This window comes from Brachypodium distachyon, chromosome 3 (genome assembly GCF_000005505.3).
Source record: "Brachypodium distachyon strain Bd21 chromosome 3, Brachypodium_distachyon_v3.0, whole genome shotgun sequence".
In the NCBI taxonomy this organism is placed as follows: domain Eukaryota; kingdom Viridiplantae; phylum Streptophyta; class Magnoliopsida; order Poales; family Poaceae; genus Brachypodium; species Brachypodium distachyon.
The window spans coordinates 53,572,164-53,594,587 of NC_016133.3; the positions used below are offsets into that span (position 1 = coordinate 53,572,164).

At 43.5% G+C, this 22,424-nt stretch overlaps 3 protein-coding genes and 1 non-coding gene across 4 annotated transcripts; 2 read left to right on the forward strand and 2 right to left on the reverse strand.

Annotated features, from left to right (window-relative positions):
- The first annotated feature begins 174 nt into the window (after positions 1–174).
- Positions 175–1,685, forward strand: LOC100828597 (protein MIZU-KUSSEI 1). Its single transcript, XM_003570163.4, has 2 exons — positions 175–989; positions 1,095–1,685. The coding sequence occupies exons 1-2, from the start codon at positions 419–421 to the stop codon at positions 1,412–1,414; spliced, it is 891 nt and encodes a 296-aa protein (XP_003570211.1). The 5' UTR covers positions 175–418; the 3' UTR covers positions 1,415–1,685.
- Positions 1,686–5,496: 3,811 nt separating this feature from the next.
- LOC100828896 (TBC1 domain family member 15) lies at positions 5,497–13,807 on the reverse strand. Its single transcript, XM_003570164.4, has 15 exons — positions 13,588–13,807; positions 13,142–13,300; positions 12,670–12,736; positions 12,466–12,573; positions 12,145–12,229; positions 11,520–11,574; positions 10,751–11,152; positions 10,096–10,155; positions 9,207–9,305; positions 9,017–9,127; positions 8,592–8,663; positions 8,370–8,486; positions 7,540–7,689; positions 6,912–7,012; positions 5,497–5,988 (listed from the first exon to the last, which is right to left on the reverse strand). The coding sequence occupies exons 1-15, from the start codon at positions 13,705–13,707 to the stop codon at positions 5,661–5,663; spliced, it is 2,034 nt and encodes a 677-aa protein (XP_003570212.1). The 5' UTR covers positions 13,708–13,807; the 3' UTR covers positions 5,497–5,660.
- An 823-nt stretch (positions 13,808–14,630) lies between these two features.
- On the reverse strand, positions 14,631–21,278 carry LOC100829196 (protein CROWDED NUCLEI 1). Its single transcript, XM_003570165.4, has 9 exons — positions 21,118–21,278; positions 20,619–20,826; positions 19,612–19,821; positions 18,699–18,952; positions 18,347–18,617; positions 18,153–18,236; positions 15,578–17,688; positions 15,280–15,463; positions 14,631–15,124 (listed from the first exon to the last, which is right to left on the reverse strand). The coding sequence occupies exons 2-9, from the start codon at positions 20,763–20,765 to the stop codon at positions 14,912–14,914; spliced, it is 3,474 nt and encodes a 1,157-aa protein (XP_003570213.1). The 5' UTR covers positions 20,766–20,826; positions 21,118–21,278; the 3' UTR covers positions 14,631–14,911.
- Positions 21,279–21,424: 146 nt separating this feature from the next.
- On the forward strand, positions 21,425–21,544 carry MIR1139 (microRNA MIR1139). The gene has a single exon (NR_126825.1). It is a non-coding gene; the product is annotated as a microRNA MIR1139 (primary transcript).
- Positions 21,545–22,424: the final 880 nt, after the last annotated feature.

Consider the following 22,424-nt stretch of genomic DNA (forward strand, 5'->3'; position numbering starts at 1 on the left):
ACACTCTTCCTGTGCCCTCTCCCACCCGCCGCCGCTGGCCGGCGCAAAATCTCGCCTCACACCCGGACGCCGTGCAGCCCTGAACCTGAAGCATTTATCGCATCGCACTCTCGTGCATATGCATGCACCTGGTATTTATTACGCCCCCTGCCCTGCCCGTCCGGGTCCGGCCCCAGCGCTCGCCGCGCGCTTTGCCAAAAGCGCGTGTACCACTACACTAAGTGCAAACCACCTTAAAGCAAAGCAGAGCAGACTAGCAGAGCAAAGCAAAGCGTGCCGGCGCGGCGGCTTTGCCACTAAAACCCCCATCAAACGCTCCACCCAGCCACGAGAATCATTAACATCCCGCACGCGCGCGCGCAGAGAGAGAGAGACAGTGCTTGCCGGCCGGCTCGGGCAGTCGGGCCATTGATCATTCATGGCGAGACCCTTCCGCCCGGCATCCCCGCTGCCCCTCCCCTCCAGCAGCACCACCGGCGGCAGCGGCAGCGGGAGCGGGAGCTTCCCGTGGCTGCTCAAGAAGCGCTCGAGCAAGCCGGCACCGAACCGCAGCGCCCAGGAAGCACAAGCAGAGGCGGAGGACCAGGAAGCCGCCAACGCCTACCGCTTCCCCGCGGCGCCTTCCACCAACGACGAGCAGCAGCCCTCGTCTTCCTCGTCTACGGCAGCGGCGTCGAGGCGGAAGCGCGCGGACGCGCTGGCGCGGCTGCGGTCCGCGTTCCGCGCGGCGCTGGCGCACCACCGGCGCCGGCGCCGGGGCCACCAGCAGCTCGGGTCCTCCGTGACGGGCACCATCTTCGGCCGGCGGCGCGGGCGCGTGCACGTGGCGCTCCAGAGCACGGACCCACGCGCCGCGGCCTCGGGTTCTTCTTCTTCCCCCGTGCTGCTGGTGGAGCTGGCCGCCTACTCCACCGGCGCGCTCGTCAGGGAGATGTCCTCCGGCCTCGTCCGCCTCGCCCTCGAGTGCGAGAAGCCGCCCCTCAGCCCCGGTACAGTACAGAACTACAGATACTACTCCTCAGCGATCGAGAAGAGGACCCAAATCAAGCTGCAGAATTAGCATTAACAGCGTTAATTTTCGTTATTGTTTGCAGGGGAGAAGAGGAGGCCGCTGCTGGAGGAGCCGACGTGGCGGGCGTACTGCAACGGGCGAAAGTGCGGGTACGCGGTGCGGCGGGAGTGCGGCGCCGACGAGTGGCGCGTGCTGGCCGCCGTCGAGCCGGTGTCCGTCGGCGCCGGCGTGCTCCCGGACGACAATGGCGGCGGCGGCGGAAATGAGGGCGAGGGGGACCTGATGTACATGCGGGCCAGGTTCGAGCGGGTGGTCGGGTCCAGGGACTCGGAGGCGTTCTACATGATGAACCCCGACGGCAGCGGCGGGCCCGAGCTCAGCATCTACCTGCTCAGAGTCTGATCAAGAATCGAAAGATCGAGCCGGAGCCCGGAGGAGTTGATCTCTTCGTGTTTGGATTTTGTTGTACAAGTCCTCGTGCATGCATAATTACCTGGGTTTGTGTTTTTTTTTTCTTCCTCCCTCTTGGCTTCTTCCATGCATGTAATTCTGTGCCGGCGTTAATTGGCTGGCCATGTACAGTGTCAGTATGTACAATATCATTGATCGCTATATTACGTGCTTAATAATACGGGAGGCAAGCAAAGCCTAGCTTAGCCGCTGGTTGAGCAAAGCGACCGCCGTCCGCCCGGCCGTCTTGATTAGTTTCCTTCCTTCGCCAGCGTTCTCCCCGGCCGGCTGCCCTTTCATACGGCGGCTGATCTAGCTAGCGGCGGTCGGCTCATGTTCTTCTTCCTTGACAATAAACTCTCATGTGGCTTCCGAAATCTTTGATGCTACTTCAGCTTGAGACGTCAAAGAGTGAAAGATGGAGATGCCAGTTTTAGAAGTTCTGGATATAGATGCAGGTTTTTATTAAGATCGATCCTTTGTTGCTAGTTGTTCATGTTCTTTTTCATTTGACTCGATCTGCCCCTAATTTATCGGTCAAATTAGATCCTCGATTAAAGAACGTTCCGTGTCGTGCTAGTATAAATGGGATATATGATATCTTGAAGATTAATTCTCCTGGCGATCATGTTTTAAAACTTGTAAATTAGTGTAACAGATTGCGCAGCTCATCGATCTAACGCACGCACACACGATGCAAATTTTGCTCTAAAATAATGTGAGTTCTGAAAATTCTGATAAAGCAAATGAGTTTGGTAGTAGGATGGATCACTTTCTTCCATCAGCTTTGGGGAGTTTATTCTCCCTGAAAAAAGGATACTAGCCTGCAATAAAATAAAATTATCAAGATATCGCGATGCTCCATGTGACCTTTAATGAGTAGATTCCCCATTCGTGAATCATGATTAGTACGCGCATCTGATCTTGTCCTTGTTTATATTTATCATTACCAGGCCTCACTAAGCATCAGAGGCGGTTACCAGCACGTCTTATCGGTTAGTACTACAGGATAGCACTCAGATTACATCAATGATCAACGGGTACGTATCTGGGGAAATATTGGCAGGTCGCAAAACCGTGTGTATCTCAAGTTTTTCTTCTTCTTCTTCATGACAACCTATATTTTAGGAAAGATCGATATACTGGTAATGAGCATACAAGATTGCAAGCACACCATGGTCCTCCCTCTCTTTCCCCTGAAAGAATGCGTTGATTAAAAAGAGAATATTTTTCAGATTTCCCTAAATTATTCTCTTAAAGCTAGGCACAACTGGAAGTGACCTCAAGATTTTCATACACGCAAGTAATTAACCCACTAACTCCTCGTCATTAGCCACTGGGAGTATTCGAACCATCCATCATTTCCCTTCTCTTTGCCATGTTTCTTCCATCCATGCCGGCAAAGGCGTGGACCAGGTGGGCCACGCTAGGCTAAAGAAGGGGTGGGCCTGGTCGCGCATGCCAAAGGCATGGCCCAAGGGAACGCCAATGGGGACGCGGAGTTTGTTGATTGGGCCATAGGATCTTAAAGCGAGCTAGCTGTTCACCTAAAGCCCAAACTGGCCAGGCGCCAACCAACGGCCGAGATGTGCCATGCTCTCTTTAATCTTGATGGTATCATCGCCGCGAGTAAAGCCTGCCTGGCCTGAGAAATTGGCTTGAGATATGCCACGCTCTCTTTAATCCATCGTGAGCCTCCGGAATTCAGAAATCACAGCACGAGGTGGTGGCCGACCACTCTACTGTCGGGGAATTCTAATCACGGTGTGGGGAGGGGGCAGGCTTCCCGTCATAGCTAGCCTACTTGCAACTCGTTTGGGACAAGTGGTAGATAGCTAGTGGGAGAAGAGGTCTTTTCGGAAGAGAATTATGGCCCGCCGTCTAATCTTTGCCTCAAGATTCCACGTACAAAGGTGGTAATTTTCATCATGGTCTCTTTCGTCACCGTGCGCACTTTGTGCTCCGATGATCTTTTCCGTCCATATTAATTCCTTGTGTGGAGCTACCATTGTGTCGGAGAACTCCTTTTCAGTTTCCGGTCGCATTACATCATCCATGCATGCAACTAGCACCGAACATTTTAGGCTACCATTCTTCGGGGAGGATTTGGGGAGGTGACAGGGCTAGCTGGTGACAGATGCCCGGAAATATCCCGTGGTGCCAATGAAATGTGCAGTGTCAATCTCGACGACACTATGAAATGCGTAGTCGCCAATCTGTACGAAAATAGTGTCAACCTCGACGACACTAAGAACTGTGCAGGCGCCAGTTCCGACGATTGCAAAGCTTTGAGACGGGGCTCCACGCCTAAAAACAAGGACTTCCAGCTCTTCGCGGACAAGATTGCAGCAAGCTGTGACCTTGCAAGTTGCAAGACAGACACATAACGGTGGCGGGTCAGAATACCCTCGTCAGACCTATCCTCGTCTTTCAAGTTGTATACCACCTCAAACCCTTATCGGTACTAAGGTGGCAACCTCGACAAGCTGCGAATGGCCTTTTTCTGGACATGAGCAGACAAAGTTTTGGGAGGGTAGGAGAGAATGTGAAGTCGGATGAGAACTAGGATCTCTAATTTCATTTGCTCCACTGGCTTTCGTCTCTCGGTGTGAGTGTCAGGGTGTGAGTGTCAGCCAACAGAGTGCTTCCGTCGCTGGTGTTCTATCCGATCTCGATGCATTTCACCGCTCCAACGAAAATTCCCTCTTCCCCTATAGTATTCCAGCTTGGTAGTTTCCACCGCATGTCCAAGCGTTGAGCCCTAGGATTTGACGGTTGACTTGACTAACGTTTTACGCCCAGTCATTCCGGGTAACGCTTTGCATCGTCTATCTTACTACTGCTGCTGGGTGCTGGCACAGAATTAGCTGATGTTTATTCCTTAGGTACCATCATTGCTTATTTTTCAAGAAAAGTGTCGACCGATCTCTCCGGGAGGTCTCGGTATCCTTGATTTGGAGAAGATCTTGAGAGCCTTGCAGCTCGGGTGGCCGTGCTGGAGCGGAAGGACTCGGCTAAGCCTTGGGTTGGAATAGGCAACCTACATGATAGCACGGATCATGTTTTGAATCTGGATATTTGTTGATGACCTCATAGCGAACAACCATGAGAGATGTGTTGATGGAAATGATTTTGGGGTGACCTCTTCAATTTCAAATGACACCCCAAACAATGTTCGGTGTTCCTGTTTATAATTTTCTTGGCAAGCAGGCGCTTTTTCTTTTCACCACGCGACCAACACAATATTTTCCCAAAATATGAAAGGAAGAAGGAAGTTGTGCAATAGACGAGGGAATGATGGCCGAGCCTTCCCCTCGTTTAAGCATGACGAAACGATAGAAGAAAAGAAAGATTGCTCGTGGGCCAAGCGGTCTAATCTTGTCCAGGTACTCTATGTGCTTTGATTATCTGTAATTGACTCATGGGTCACGGAGGATGGACGGTCACAGTGTGCCTTGACAGACCAAGAGATCCGACCTAGGATTCAGCTTTGCCTCTAAAGGCATACATGACGGTTTGCGGGTGGCCTGGGCGTGGGTATTTACGTACAAAAGTATATATTTAGCAGCCACACGGGTATAATCTTTGCTGAGCACAGGGAGATAAGAAAAGGGACAGGTTTGAAGAAACCTTTTTCCTGGTGCGACCGGTGGTGGCATCATGACAAGAACTGTGCAAACATATCCCACTTAATGTGTTGTTTCAAAATTCAAATACGTTAAAGATCAGTTGGCCAATATTTGGATATGCCTGAAATTTCGGCGTTACCCCATAGGGCCGTGCATAATCATTGCGATGTTCTAAATCAAGCCGCATACCGCGACCAATTTATTTGGCCCTGGAGCTAAGCCAAAGGCTCATGCCATCACGTTGAGCCTAATGGTCTGAAATCCGCACCATAACCAGACCAATCCATGATCACGTCGGTGTCCAGGCTAAACAACAGTATAGATTGTTGAACGGAATGAACGTGCAATTCTGCGACCAACTTACTGAGCCTGCCAGTTGATCATCAGCGAAGATTTAGGTGGCAGTAAAGCAAAATAAGGCGTCTTCTAGATAATCCATTCGCATTAAGCAAAAGCAGTGTATTGTCAGCTAGAGCCTAGAGATCCATTAAGGTACATATATACATACAACAGTGCGATTTCGTAATTCTTCCACAGATAGGAACTTGCAACTGATCACATTTTATGTCTCACAAGACGTCATCTTCTTGTAAGTACAGGCCACCATCAGTCTCGACCGGCAAAGAAGGCGGGGTTCCAGGTGGAATGCAAGCGGCCCCGTTATCACCTGCAATGGTACATAATGCCTCTGCATCCTGAATAGCCTGGTCAATATTGATCTGACCACTGAGCTCATTTATGAACTTGAGAAGGGTGTCGAAGTCCATCCCTTCCCCGATTATCCGCTGACGGTACCTTTTCAAGATAGCGACGCACAAGTACAGGTGGAAATGTTCTGACAAATATTGAGTCCACAAAACTTCCCACAAAAGCATGATCTGGTCAAAACTGAACTCCCTGCAATCACGAGAAATTGAATCGACTTAGAACTTGGAAGAGAGCGTGGATGACTGCTAACATTTTTGCTTGGGAATTCACTGAATAAACTCATTTCTTGTGCACTTCGCCTTTGTCAACCAAAATATTCCGGAAGGCTGAAAATACTGATAATATAGAGAACAGTTCACGTTACCTCTTCTAGGTCAGTAACCACTACGGTAGCCAAACAAAAACGAGCATACTAGGTATGTATGTATGGTTCCGTAGGTTAGCCTTGTGGCAAGGACTAATTTTTCTCTGCCAGAAAAGAAAGGAAATCTATGCTCACCTTGCCCAAGAATAAGATTAGACCCAGAACCAAAACGTGAATCCTACCCAGTAAGCAATGCCACATAGGGCGGGGGAGTGGTCTGTACTCTGTACCAAACACAACCAGCATCATCCCTGGCGATCCAAAGACTGCTAAAGGTACAATTGGTTGCCCCGTTTTGCTAAAGAGACATTAACCTCACACTCTATTGGATGGCTTGGCAAATGAAGGTAAGGGCCTATTTGCTGTAGTAACCAATCAAGTGTTACTAGATTAGTGACAGCAAGGTACTGTAATAAAATAACCATCGCTGCTGCCACGAATTAGTAACTATAAACAACTATGCTGCTGGCCAGTAAACTATGGTGAAATTTGGCCTTCTTAGAAGCAACATATTTGCTTCATCTGGCCTTTAAGCTACTGAAGAACACCTCTTTCACCAGTTCTAGATTTCAGTAAAATTGATGTGAAATACAAAATAAGCAGACTGAGAATCTATAATGCAGTGCGAGAAGTTAAAGATGGAAGCTAAACTGATTGGTGGCACATATTAAACAAATGACACCTCCAAGAAATCCAAGTGTGTAAGGTACAAAACACTACAAATTTCATGATAAAAGAAAAATATTACCTTTTGAATTGTATAAGAACCCAACGGAAACAGAAGAAGTAGTTCAAACAGTCATTCTGCCTAAAATAGTTATGCAATGGAGGATCGAGAAGCTCCACAAGCTATGAGGTAGAAATAACACACAAGTTAGTAGTGCGTATTCATAAAGATTTTTTTTAAAAAGGAGATCAATAAAACTAGTTACTATGAGCACTAAGCTGAACGGCATTCATCAAGGACCATGAATAGCAATAACATGGTAGGGATTAGAAGACAGTGCCATGGGATTGACGATAGCTATGAAAGTAATAGATTTATATAATGCAACGTCTTACACAGTTTAAGATCCTTAAAGCCTTCTAAGGACATAAAGCACTGTGGCATTTGACAAAGAACTGAGGGAACCATACAAGATTAACACCGGATCAATAAGTATATGCCCAAAGGCCAAAGCAAAGTTTTTTTACGAAATTTGTACAAGAAATGCCAACTACACGAGATTCAAGCAAATACTAGTATTGACCCTTAACAGGAATATCTATCACATCACATCACAAGCAAAACGGAGAAAGTACAACATGGTTACTACTTAACTGTTCAGCAGTCAGCACTTAGCATGGTGAATGGATAGTCCAGAGTCCATACATACCTTCGACAATGCAAGAAGTTGAGCATGCATGCCATTCTGGTCACGGTTAAAATTTCCTCCTAGTCGTTCCATCAGAGAAGCAAAGCACCAAAATGATTCCGACTCATCTTCCATGACATGAAGTATAGGTGCCAAAAAATCACTCATTCCCTGGAAGACAGAAAATCATATATTATAGTACAGTTCCAGCAAGATAAAAGACAAAACAGTGTGGTAAAAGAAAAAAATAAATTTATGTAAGGTTAGAGGTACAACCCTGCATGCAAATAATAATATAAAAATATTATATACTCCCTCGGATCCATAATAGCTTTGTACTAAATCAGCTACACTTATTATGGATCGGAGGGAGTAGATAGCAACTTAGTGACAGCAAGACTTGCTGTGTCAGTATCAACTATCAAGTATCAACCACCAAACGGCCAATGTACCAACATGAAGTGGCTGTACATACGTGTCATCACGACAGAAATACAAACACATGCGCAGGAAAATTCCAGCCTAAATGCATCCTAAGATGGCATGCCTAACTCTCTTAATACTTGTAGTTCTACTAATAGATCTAACTGGAACGCTGGAAGTATATACACAAATGAATATATGCCAGGGCTTTAGTAATGCATTATGTATCTGAGTATCTCTGATGCCATTGTCTTCAACCATTATGTATCTCTAATACTTAATAGTTCAATCAGGCCCAAGAGAAGGTCGCCTATGACACATGAAGACAGCTAGTGGACACCGGGTTTTTTTTTCAGTAATGCCGGATGGTGTTAACCATTACATGAAGCGCAATTGCAGATGCAGGGAAATATGCAAAATGTACTTACTTGACAATAACCAAGGTCAAAATTATAGAAGGAATATGTCAACAAGATGTCACGTAGAACTACAACATTCCGATTGTCATCCCCTTCATAGAACGGAACAGCCCTATCTGTTCTCACCTTCATACAAAAAATTTAGAGCCTCAAAATGTAAGCCAAAATATTACAAAACAGAACTATGTAAGAAGCAGCCAGTTGAAAGGAAAAGTGGAAACTTATTCGTACCACGTCCTTGTCAATAAGGCCTTTTCTTTCCCTAAACTTGGTGAACCTTTTAGCTTGCGTGGCTGAGATACTCTGCAAATGGTATAAGCCATATCATGATTGTTTATGTAATGAAGAGTGGCGTATCCCCTGACGTGAAAGTGGTGTACTTCTATAGGACAAAAATAAAGGAGCTGAAAGTGATCTAACAATACTTCCAACGGCGTGCTATTTATGCAACCGACAAAATGCTTTCAAAAAGAACCAGCTAACTGGAGAATAAGAAGTCCAGAAACTTTCTTAAAGTTCATTTTTCCTACTCCTCTCAAGCACACACACACACAAGCAAGGGACTGGAAGTCCCAACCAGCTTCAATAATTTGTGCAGGAAAAGAACAGTGTCAGTCTCTGAATTGCAGAACAGTGAACTTATGACCGTGACTAACCTTCCACTGGGATTTAATGGCTTCGTATTCTTCTCGTTTCATGGCAGCAAGATATTCCCTCTCAGCTTGTGTTGAATCATATTCATGATACCCCAACAAGAATTTCCAGACCTGCAGGTTTGGTATCAAAATATATGTATTAAGTTGCCTTGGTGAGTGATTATAGCAAATCAGGGTTTAAGTATAAAACCTCCTTTCTAAGGACATGATCAACACCGCCATAGAAAACCTTTTTCCTCAGTGCCTTTGAATCCATAATTCTACCTTCAGGATCTAAGAAAGCTCTCCACTGTCCAAAGATATTAAGAAAAGGATTCAGAGGAAAAAGAAATGGTACTGACAACATGACCAATACATGAATAAGTGCTAGATGATTGATGATGAAGATCCATAAAACTAAGAACATGATATTCAGAATAAACTCACAGTTCTTGGTGACTGAAATAAATTCAGGTTAGCTTTTGTAAAGCGATCTTTTTAAGTCACGGTAAGTGTACAACACAGTGCAGCTTAGCCTGTGACATGACCAGACATATCTAAGGGTTTGCACTGCAGAAAAAAAGTAATGACCTATAATCTGCGTAGACCTTCAGAAACCATCTGTACATATCGAAGGTTGTATCTGATTTAAAGGTTTGATTGCCAGCCATAAGGAGTAATATTTGCAACTCATGGCCATTAGAAGTACTTGAAGATTTCCTTCAGATACAAGTCATAAACCAAAGTTGAACCTGAGGGCCCTGCAGTCTACAGTATGTGCCTGAGACTAGGTGAATCTTGGTAATGCAAATGTCCAACTTTAGTATTACAAGTCTCATGATTGAACCGGACTTGATTGTCCCAAGGATCATAATCTTTATGCTAATAAACACACCAGAACTATAATGCTCGACTCATCCAACTGTTTAGCTACACCGCATACACAAGGATGTAGAGACAATTCTGCAGATTCAGTTGCAGACATGGAGACAAATACTATCACTATGCCAGCATAGTATCTGTAACATGGACTTTTGGCATAGTCAATCAAATGAACAAATGGAAAAAATAATTTAATCGATAAATCGGAGAATTGGTACCTCATCGACGGTTAATGGGCTGCCTCTCTTTTTACCCCACACTAGCAGCAACTCATCAGACTACCAAAAGAGTAAGAAAACAAATGTTACATAAGCAGAAGTATGGTGTATAAATAGTTTATAAATTATAACCATGGAAGGTTAAGCCGGTTCAAACTTTCGACATCATCAGAGGTAAGAAGATAACACTAAGTGACAAAACCGTTCTCAATTTTAATTTCAGCTAAACTGTTAGTGAATTTGGGTTCGGTAATTTTCAGAAGCTACATCAATACAGCCTCCAATGACTGATGGGCAGGTCATGGTATTAAACTAGAGCAAACATCAGAAGAATATGGTACTCCCTTCATCCAACAAAAGATGTCTCAAGTTTGTCAAAATTTGAATGTATCTAGACATGACTTAGTGTATAGATGCATTCAAATTTAGTCAAAATTGAGACATCCTTTGTTGGACGGAGGAAGTAAGAAACTTGATTATTGCCGATTTTCAATTTGCATTTATTGCCAATTTGATTTAAACATGAAAGTAAAAATAAATAATCAAATGTGAGTCCCTAGAGATGGTAAGCAACTGCTTCAAGATGTGGTTCAGTGCTACAATTTGCGGTGCTTCAATGGATACAAATACAAATATCATTCAACATATATGTTACCTCTGTCGAATCTGAGAGCACAGAAGTGTCATCTTGTGTTATTTGCTGATCTTTGTATTTATCGCTTATTCTGTTGTCCCAAACATGTTCCTGTTTTTGCCGTCCATAAGCATGAGAACCACTACTATGATTTTCCCGAAAGAGACTCGATGTTGTGTCGCGAGCAAACTTTGTAACCAGTGAGAATTTCTCCAAAACTTGAAGCGAAAGATCACGACCTGGATCATTCAATTTGTGCTTTTGCTTTGAACCATATTCATATATGCTAGAAGGCCCCCCATGTTTGGCATCATCCCCATGCCTAGCTTCATTAACTGAACCAGCGAAGCTGAACGAATTCTGTCGTGACATGGCATTTGCCACAGTGGCAACCCCTGGAAGCTCCAGAGATGACAGGCTTTTCTACAAAGCATCCAAAAAATTGGATTAAGGTTTAATGTTCAGCAAATTATAACCAATGGAAAGCATGTATCACTAATCAATTCATTTTACGCGACACCAGGGTTAGAACAAGAAAAAAATTTAAGAAAGAATACTACTACTTTAGAGCCTGATACTGGAAGACTGAAGTTCAAACTTAACAGATTGACAAGGTCAATAGTGACTGCAGTGAAGAAAGAAGGGGAGCAAAAGACACTACAAATATTCCTATTGAGGGCAGTACGGTCTATTTAGTAATCCAGAGTATAAACTACCAAAGAACAACAAATTTCAAATTAGCAGTTGAGAATTATTTGTTGCATACATGAACTACAGTAGGATAACAAACCTGAAGAGGATCTTCAAAGTCATTGACAAGAAATAAAGTAGGATCGTCATCCGACCTTACAACATAAGAGAAGACATATGAATCACATGTACAGGAAAAAATAAATTCTTCCACAAATATTGCACGAATAAAAAGAAGTTAAGGGGTCCATATGAATGGAATTTTGATTATGGAGACCTGCACCTCGTGGTCAGTCTTTGACGCCACCCAGTTACTTTTGAATAGGATGATTTGATGTTAACGAGTCAAAATCAAGCTCTAGTAGAGTAGGTATTGTTCAGTTATTCTTGCTTTTTATCTTCTTTCTACCAGCAATTGAATACTTGTACATGTTTGGATCAGGGTTAATGGCAGGAACTCTTATTCACAATTTTATTGAAGGTTGCAAGATCGACAGTTCAAGTTATCTCCCTGAGCCTAGATTCATGCAACATTAAGATACAGGGGAAAACAAGACTTGCATTGCGAAATTGTAGTTTAAGTCTATACTTGGTAGCCTTATTGTATGATGATTTGCCCATACAAACCATTTCTCAGTTAGTTTCAGAGTTTTGGTCCAGATAATAAAAGAAAAGGTGAACAAATATGATATGGTATTTAGAAACATTGAGCCCCAAAAGGAAACCTGATAATGAAGACGTGTTGCTTCATTGTTGCAAACAATTCACGAGTTCCACCGTTGTAGAAGTAGAATGGGGGAAAAGCCAAGCCTGCAGAAGTAAATGGATTAGATTAGTAAGACTGATCCCGCTTTTATAATTTCTCTTTGTGCATTTATTTAATGATTTTATCTAGCTAGCAGAAGCAGAAACGCGATGTGCCAACACTCAATTACCTGGAAGCTAATAATCTGATATTCATAAATACAAAAGGCATATATTAATTAAACAGCATTTCTAAACCAACAATGAGATAAGTAAAACAAACAACTAGAAGAACATTTCACCTGATGAGAGAACAATGATTATGTACTCCAATCCAAATGTTGGGTTGTACCGACGGATGAAGCGTATGTCACTTACAGGCAAAGCCTGGATGGTGTACAAATTTCTATCTGCAGAGAATCAGGTAATTAGGGTCAAGCATCATCACCAATGTGCTTCAATTGCCAAATTTTCATTACAACTAAAGAAACAGACTATTTTCCTACATTTTTCTATTTCCGCGGTGACTGAACTGGTTGAGAAAGAATCAACTCCCTCATTTGGCTCCCAACTCTGTTAACATAGATCAAAGAGGCATTAGCAGAAGAAAAAGAAAAATTATGCAACTTAAGAATAGCTCACATAAACAACAAAAGTGTATATCAAGTAGCAACTACTGATATGTATCAGATCCTAATATCCAATATGCAAAGGATAATATAGCGTGGAAAAGCAAGCAGAAACAGTAGCATGCTGTCGATTGCGTGTGGAACAAGAGCACTTAATAATAAGCAAAGATACAATATAAACCAACCAGCATGTAGTCTGTTTAATAACACCATTGCTCATTGGCCATCCCCAACGGTTCGTCACAGCAGTTAAACAGTGACAATTCGGCTACTATAAATAGTATTTTCCAGCCCTACCATACATGTATGGAGAACTATTCATAACTCAGTGTGATGTAGATTGCCTCACCAGGAACAGAGCGCCCAGCTGCAAGTAGAGGCGCAGCTTCCCGCTGATCCGGCTGGAGCCATACTGCGTTGGGTGGATCGTCACACGCTCCTTCTCGTACACCACATCCACCCTCGCAGTCTCCTCAGACCCTATGTCGGCCATATCGCTCCTTATCGCCTTAAATCACAAAAACAGATATCAGTTCAATCCAAAAGGGGGAGCATAGCCTAAACACATCACCGCAGCACGCGGCTCAGGCAGAATCGATTGCGCGTGGAACAAGAGCACTTCCCAAAAATTACTAAAGTATCCGATGCTAAACCAACAGAAGGGGGCAAAGAGCAAGCCCTAAATCCGGCGGCAGGCGAAGCCGGCAACCTAATAGAGCAATTAGCTCGCGATGGCGCCCCCCAAATCGCTCTCGGGAGCATCGGGCTGATCGGAAGCGGATGCAGGGCAAGTACCGCGTGGATGGAAGCGGAGGCGGCGGCGGCAGCGGCGTAGTCTGAATCGTCGGAGAGGTCGTGGGGCTCCGGCGAGCGCGGGTAGCCCGCCCCGGCGTCTGCTGCTGCTTCCCCACGCATCGATCGGGAGAGTTGCTCGCTGGGATTCGGTTCCTGATCTCGGGCTTTGGTCACTGGGACGAATAATGTATCGATTATTATATAGGCTAGCCTTGTTTGGCCCCGTCTCTCACTTGCCCTCTTTGCAGCCACCGGCAAACATTGTTGTAACCCAAGTATTGTTAGGCCCTTGTATTTGTTTTTATTTTCTGAATAAGTATTGTTAGGCCCTGGTATTTATTTTTATTTTCTGCATATAAACCCAAGTATTGATAGGCTGTAGGAATGAGAAGAACGGCAGTTGAGACTTGTGTGTATATGAGTAGTATTGATTGGTGGATGTGCTTATGCAAAAATACCTTATTTATTTATTTACATACTATTACTACTACTATAAGGCAAACTCATTCTCTAATTGCCAGGCACAGAATTTTCTACTCCTGATTAACACTTTTATTGACTCTACTGAAAGTCTGAAGCCTGAGTCAATTCCGAAGTCTGAAAGATGACGTAACAAGTTCAGTTGTAGCATACAGAGCCCAACTGAAAGCAACCAGAGGTGCAACCACTCGAAACAAAAAGAGTTGCTTCTGGCTGAGTCTAGATTCCCGAGGAAAGAAAATGGACTGGTCATGCCTTAGAGACAAAGGCAAAGAGATAAGCCCCAGCACGGGCATAACTTAACCGCGTGATCACGAAGGACCCGCAGCCCCGCAGGTTACGCGGAACTAAAGTCGCAGCCGAGCTGAAGCCAATTGTTACCGTATTTCACAAGAACAGCCTGGCAAAGGAACTTCCCACACCTCAAATCGCAACTGTCGGATCAGTCCATTAAAAAGAAATGCTGCTACCGCTTTCCATGATTGCCTTTGTAACTGAGCTCTGGGCGCACGCAAGACCAACAGTCAAAACGTTTCACATTTTGACAAATGCCGCAAGCAATCTGGACCCGGGATAAGGAACAACAATTACAAACCTCAACTCTGACTGTTACAGGCATCATTGCCATAGTACATGCATCAGCTAATTTTGTGAGCGCCATCAAACTATGTCTGCCTACTACAAATATATTTCAATTACAAGAGGGGGAACATAATGAGTGGAAAATCTACCAATACATCATCTCACCAAAAGCACGCACAACCTAGAGTTCCAAGAATTGCATATCACGAATTCAAAACAGAAACACTAGAAACAACCTATTCAGAAGCCTCTGTGATTATGGTCATGTGGTAAAGAAAGACCACAGCGATTTCCCAATGGATCTGTTCCCCCTCTCCGAGTCATCTTCGTCCTCATCGTCATCTTCAGGCCCAAGTTCACTTCCTGATGGTGTCATAGGCATCGCAACTGGCAATGCATCTTTACCGTCCACAACATCACCATACTCCTCGCCAGTGCCCTCCTCTGCAGGAGTATGGGCATCACCTGCTTCAGCCTAACATAAAGGCATGCTTACAGTTAGCTCAACTTGATATGTGCCAGACAACCCAAAATAGAGCATGTGCACACAACAAGAACAACATGCACCAAAACAATGCACAAGTATCTCAAGCATCATTTGCATGCATATAGGAAGCAGAAGAGTATTACCTGGGAGAACTCTTGCAATTGGGATGCACCATCAGCTGATTCAGAAGCCCCCTTGCTCACTGTGGTAGGTTCCTCAGCTTTGGAGGTGCCTTCTGTGTCATCAGCAGTAGCTTCCACAGTCTGTTTTCTTCTTGTCTTCGGGGCTTTCTTTTTGTCCGTTGGAATTGTTGGCGCCACAGTTGCACTACGCCACGATGCAAAGAAAGAATAATTTATTAATCTACTACTCCATAGTTCAACAAGCCGAATGGAGCACAGCTCAGAGTAGAAATGAAATAGGGAGCTGGATTAAACTTACACTGTAGCGCGCCTCAAATTGTAGCGCTTTTCTACTGGGGCTTGTGTTGATGGGCCAGCCCGCCTCTTGCGACGATGCCCACCAAGCGAAACACTTTCAGACTGTGCTTCACTGCCTTCTTCATCTTGTTCACTGATTGCAGCTCCAGCAAATCGCCTCTTTCTCGTACCACCAACTGTAGCTGAATCTTCCTGACCATCATTCTTTTCATCAAAATTCTCACCAAGTATTACTTTCGCATCTTCAACAACAGCACGAACAGAATTTGTCCTCCTCACGCCCTTTGCTCTGCCCTTCCGGTTTGGTTGGCGCCGTCCTTGCTTTGATGTTTCAGGAAGCAAATCTACTTCAGGGGGAGCTATAGAGTCCTTTCCATTTTGGTCTACAGAAGCAATGGTTGTGTCAACTCCCATGTCATTAGTGACATCAAATGACTGAGTTCCATGATTATCTATACAATTATCCGCAACTCCAACAGAAGACTCCATCTGGACATCATCTGCAGCCCCATCTGCTAAGTCAAGTCTTTCAGATTCTTCATCCCCCCTTGCTCCACTGTCAGAATGGAGATTCTCAGCACCAAAAGAATTATTTGCTACCTGATAGACAGGAGTTGGCTCAAAATCCTCATCACTCGGTGATGCTTCCTCTAATCTTGCACCAAAAGGAATATTTTTCTCCACTTCCTGTTCTGATGACTGCTCAGCTTTTTTCCTAGGGGAAAACTTGAAAAGCCTTGAACACTTCTGCAACAATGAGAAACGGCCAGCTGAATTAACAAGCGTTCCTGCGTCTTGAGCTAAGGTATCAGTATTTGGGGAACAGTCATCTTCCTCGGCAGCCAAACTTGGATAATCAAAATTAGCATTGTCCTTAAAAGAGAGATCATCAAAGCCCTCAGAAAGAGAATTCCCACAGCTTTTGCACACCTTGTACTTCTCAAACATATCAATGAGGTTATTCCTGTCCCTGTTGTATGCTTCACGCCGGTCTTTCAAACTCTTGCTAAGCACATTAAGACTATCAATATCTCTTCTAATATCTGCTTTGTCAGTTTCCAATTTTTGCTTCTCTTCTGCTAGGATTTCTCTTTCCCTCTGCAGCTGTTGTTTCTCCAATACTATTTTCTGAATCTTGGATTCATTCAAAGTGACAGCATGATTGATTTTATTTTCTACAAAATCCATTTTGTTGCGTAACTCGTTTCCCTTCTCTTCCAGTTCCCTCTCTCTATCTGCTAATCTATTCTCCATCTCCATATCCAGTTCATGCCGATGGAGCTGCAAATTACGCTGAAGATCAGCACGTTCTCTCTTCAGAAATTCATCAATTTCATCACGCTGGTGTTTGATATCATCCACCAAAGCTTTTTCCTTGAGTGCAAGTTTGTCATGCTGCTCCTTGTATTTTGCATCCATTTCATCCTGTATATCCTTCAATCTCTTATCTTCATTGTCACGCCACCTTTCTAGATTTACCCTTTCGTTATTGAGCATCTTTGCCTCCTCTTCTAGGCGGGCTCTTTTTTCATCAAGCTGCTCCCACTCTTCTTCAAATTTCTGCCGCTGCTTCCTCAAATCTTCAGTTTCCTCAGAGAGAGAGTTGCTTCGCATTCTATATTCGTCGATCTCCTTCTTCAGTTGTGCTGACAGCAAGTTATGCTCTTGCCTCTCGTCCTCTGTAACTTTCAAATTATTTTGCTCTTCTAATATTTTCTCCTTTTCAGCTTCTATTGTAGCTTTCATCTTTTCAATATCTGATTTATACATCTCAGCCTGTTTTCGCTCGTTATCCATTTGCAGCTTTTGTTCCAATAGTTTCTTCTCTTCTTTTTTCAGCGACTCCTCCCAATTCTTCAGAGCTTTCGATTTGGTACTAAGGTCATTCTGCAATTCTTCCAGTGTCTTCTTGCTTTCGTTTAATGCCTGCTCACTTTTAGAAATTTTATCCTCCCAGGACCTGAGATCTTTTTCCCTCTTTACCAAATCAACTTCTCTCTGTTTCATCTTTTCAGCAAAGGATGTCCTCTCACTCTCTAATTCTAATTCAAAATCTCGTCTTTTGGATTCAAGCTTCACCTTTTGATCCTCAAGAAGCTTCTGAAGCCCCACCTGAAACAAAATTGGATGACAACATCAGATCACTGGAGAAAGTGCATGTAAAGTACACAAAAGATACCTGATGAAAATATTCAGAAGACGAGGTTCAAAATAAGAATGTACAAAAAGAAACAGAACATGATATCTGTAATAAAAGCTTGATTGCTGGAAAGTACTGTGGCCAACCCAGTCAATTCAGACCTCACGGTCAGCAAGTGATATTGCACACTGAAACAAAAGAAAAAATAAGCTAACCACATCGACCTATAAGTTGTAAGCAATTCTAAGTTACAAAATGGCATATATGGTTAATGACTACATTACATAAGATTACAGACAAAACTCCGACTCCACCACATGGTAAACACTCTAGAACTGGGCGCGCAACCAAACAAGTATAACAGCAAGATTAATTGTACCCATATATTACAATGGCTGAATGGAGACAACAAAATACATTAGTGTAATACACTTACTTTTTCTCTTGCACTAACTCTCTCTTCCCTCTCAGATAACATTCTCTCCCTTTCTTCCAAGAGCTTGCGCTTTGATTCAGCGTCCTGCAAATGAATAAGAAATAAACAATCCATGTGTTACTTATTTATTAATTATCAACTCACAGTAAACCGATAACGAGGCGGAAACAAGGTGAGTTTAATCGCTGGGTTACCTTTTCTTTTGAGCCTAATTCAATCAGCCTTTTTGTAATATCATCATCTTTTGTTTTCAACGTAAGTTTAGCGGACTCCACTGTCTTTTTTGCCGCATCAAGTTCTTCCTGCTTCATTTTACAAAGTTTGTCATTTTCGTTTGCTCTCTCCTCTCGCTCATTTACAGATCTCTGCAAATCAACGAGTCTGTTCTGACTTTCCTTCAGCTTTTTCTCCCAGTCCTGCAGAGACTCCTCCTGCTCCCTGAGTTGCTTCTCTCGGGCCTTCCTCCTATACATGCAAACACAATTTGGTCACCTGCAGCATAATATGAAGTACAGAAGAAGAAAAAAGACAGGAAAATTGGCATACTCGGTCTCGAAATATATCTTCTCCTTCTCCAACCTACGTTGACGAGCTTCTACCTCCTCTAAATCCCTGTCAGCTTGTGACTTCTTACGGTTTGCCTCTGCAAGCCTCGCATCTGCAGCATGAAGCTTTCCCTCGATCTCCAAGGATTTCTCCTCCAGATTAGCCTCAAGAGATTGAGCATCAGTTATCTTCTTCTGAGACATAAATTTAACCTCCGCGATCTCAGATCGAATTTCACGTAGTGCCTTTTCAAGCTGCAAATGAAACACAGACAAACTGTGAGGAAAACCAGAAGGAAACACTGGAGTATGTAACGAGAACACTAGTTCCAGGGAAGAGTACTGATATGCCAATCTGAAGAATATAACGGCAAATGTGATAACAATGTCTGGTATAACTATACTTTTACTTTCAGTGAAAGTAATGCTGATGAATTTGATGGATGCAGTCCCTTAAATTGCTAGATGGGAGAACTATTTCCAAGCATTATCCTACCAACTCATTTAAGTTATCATATACATAAAACTAAGATAACATGAAACACGAGATTATTAGTTTTGAACAGCTTCCAGTAAAGACAAATATGGTGTGGCTATATCTAAGTTGCCTTATTTTTAAGGAAAAGGCTTAAATCTAAGTTGATGAACCAGAGCCATTGGATTAGTATCTAGATCTCATTTTACCCTTCTTTTTTCATCATCCATTCAAATCTTAAAGTACAAATCATATCCAACGGCTGAGGAATCAACTTATCTCTAACTAAAAATCAGGCAACTTAGATATAGCAAAACCGTTATTTAAATGTGGTATAGAGGAACTATTTGCTCGTTAGTTTTCTAATACTAACAGCATATACGGATCATAGTGGTGCTGCTAAATGACAATGTAAGATATAATGAGATAGAGTACATACGTCAGCTACGCATTGTTTCTCAACACCCAGTGCTTTACGTGTGCTTTCTTCTCGTCTTTCATATTCTGATATAGCATTCAAATGTGCAGCTTGTTCCCGCTTTAAAATCTCCTCTTTTTGTGCCAGCACATGGCTGACCTCATCAAGTTTGGCTGCCCATTCTTTTTTCTCAATCAAGAGCAGCCCCATATTATATTGATACTCATGTAACTGCAGACATACACATGAAAACACACATGTAAATAACTAATTATTATGGAATGCTTAAAGTATAAAAGGGAGGATTAAAACGCCCTGACAGAGAAAACACTTGGGCGAGGGAAAAGGATATATTTGACGTGAATTCCAAAGTTCACAAATTGCAGGAAAGACCTTTCGCGTCTGCATAACTAATAGCATGTATATTATTTTAAACGGCAGAAAACACTTGCTACAGCCTACAGGTCTTTCTACAATGGATAATTCAAACATAATTTGTTAGAAACCAAGGACCACTAACATGACTGAGAAAACATTTTAATTAAGTGGTATAAAAAGAACGAACTTAACCCTCTCTGCATTGGATTATTTCATACTGCCTGGCCAAACAGCAAGAAAAATGAGTTCATCCATGAGTCACGTGAAAATTTGATTCTTTAAGAACCAGCACAGATTAAATCAGCTCGGCTTAATCAATAGCAATGCTACAGCAGTTCTGGGTACTAGAATTTCATTGTAATAAAAATGGTCCAAACTCCAAAACTTTTCAAATATTTGCTAGTTAAAATTGAAGACTTGGAAAAATGATGATTAAAAATTGTTAATTTTGCATTTGATGGGGTGACAACATGAGACAAACAAAAATCTATTACAGGATTGTGGTATTCCTATAGTTGGTACTTCAGTTAAGAGTCCTGGTTTAAAAGTTCAAACAGCTCGGAAATAGAAGTGAGTAAAGAAACGTGGTCCAAAATTAGATTCAGAAGTTGTATCGACCGAACAGAAAAGGAAAAAGGTTGTGCCAAAACCTCCTCCTCAAGCTCGGCAGCCCTCTGCGAAGTCCCTTTCGCCTTGCCAAGGGGCGCTGACGCGGGCGGAGCGCCACCACCGCCCCGCTGGTTCGCTGGAGCAGGCGTCGACCATCCGGTCCACCCCTTCCCCTGCGGAGTAAACATAACGCCTTGTTGCTCCCAATTCCTTCAGGACGCGTCAACGAAACGAGGCGCCTCTCCCCTTCTGCAATTCCACATGCCAGAAAGAAGCAAACAAATTACCAAGATAGCTCCATCCAACAAAACCCTAATTACCAAGGAGCCCAGCAGAGAAACCCTAGTTATCAAGAAACGCAAAGAAATCCACCCCCGCAGCCGCAAGAAAGCACGACATTAACACGCACCAAGAAGCGTCCCCAACTGGAAGCTCCCGAATTTCAAAATCACCCCTAGACTGAAACCCTCGAAATCCCAAGAACCCCTCAGAGAAGAAGCTGCGAAAGTAACCGAACGGATCTGCGAGGAGGGCACTCACGGGGAGGTGCCCGGCTCGGTCCCGGCGGCCCTAGTCGGCGCGGTGGAGGGCGGCTCTCCGGGCTGTCAGAGGCCGGGTCGGGTCGGGCTAGGGGTTGGGTAGGTGCGTCGTGCGGCTGCGGCGAGATTTGGGAAAGGCAGAGGGGGGGAAGAGGGAGGGCAGGAAGAGGGGGGGCTATATCTGTAAATTCGCTGGGTCTCTGGCTAAAAAGCGGTGCTCGCGAGGGGAGCGTGCGGTGCCGCAAATGACCACGACACCCTCCGGATTTGTGCTTTCGATGATGTAATCATGCTAGTCCTACTTGGCCTCCTCTGATTGGACTATTATTTGTTCGCACTATCACGAGGCTTGAGGCTGGTCACAGTGGCGAGTAACATACACTAGTAACATGCATATATTAAAGTAGTAACATATAAGTCTCATTTATTAGCTTTATAGACTCATTGTATGTTGGAAGTGTGATATGATGGTAACATATCTAGTTACCCAACCCTCTCTTTCCTCATTAATAATATGACACATCACCCAAATTACTTAGTTGGCACTTTAGTTTTCATCTTTGTTACTCTCACTATGACCAGCCTAACGCCATCGATGCTTAATGCGTCACCGACTGCCTGACACAAAGATGGTTTCAAAACTTTATCTACACTATCAAAACTTTAACGGACAAATAATTTTAAATGAGGAGTTGTGTCATTTTAAATCAAATGCACAATTTGTCTAAATATACTTTCATAGCATATGATTTTGTTGAAATTGTTAAAACGGCCCAATATAGTTTTCGATGTCGCCATGTCTAAAATGTAATCATTATGGGAACTAGGAGGAGTATGAGATATCCTTTGGATTTTTTTGTAAAGCTTGCAAGTTCATAATTATGTGCACCATCAATCTCGAAAAAAATTATGTTCATAACTATGACTATTCCGGAGAAGCGGAGGCAAAGAGAATGTGGTTTTGGGTAGCCATACCATGACGAAGACGACGTCCACACCCATCTGCATAAGTCATGCAGTGGAATCGGATTATCGTCTTGTGTGATACCTTATTCCCTATGGTTCTCATGAATGGCTCGCCAGGCTAGATTTCCCATTTACAATATTGTTGAATGTAGTCATCCGCGATTGACAAAAGTAGCTCAAGGTAACTAGAGATTTAGAGGCCACTATTGTGCCAGAAGGTGAGGAAAGAAAGGAAATTGTTGAAGTAGATAGGAAGAACAATCAAGACACCTGGACTACGACAGAAGTCAAGCATGAGAATGACGAAAGGGATGCGTCAAACGGTTTGACCGACAAAATTGA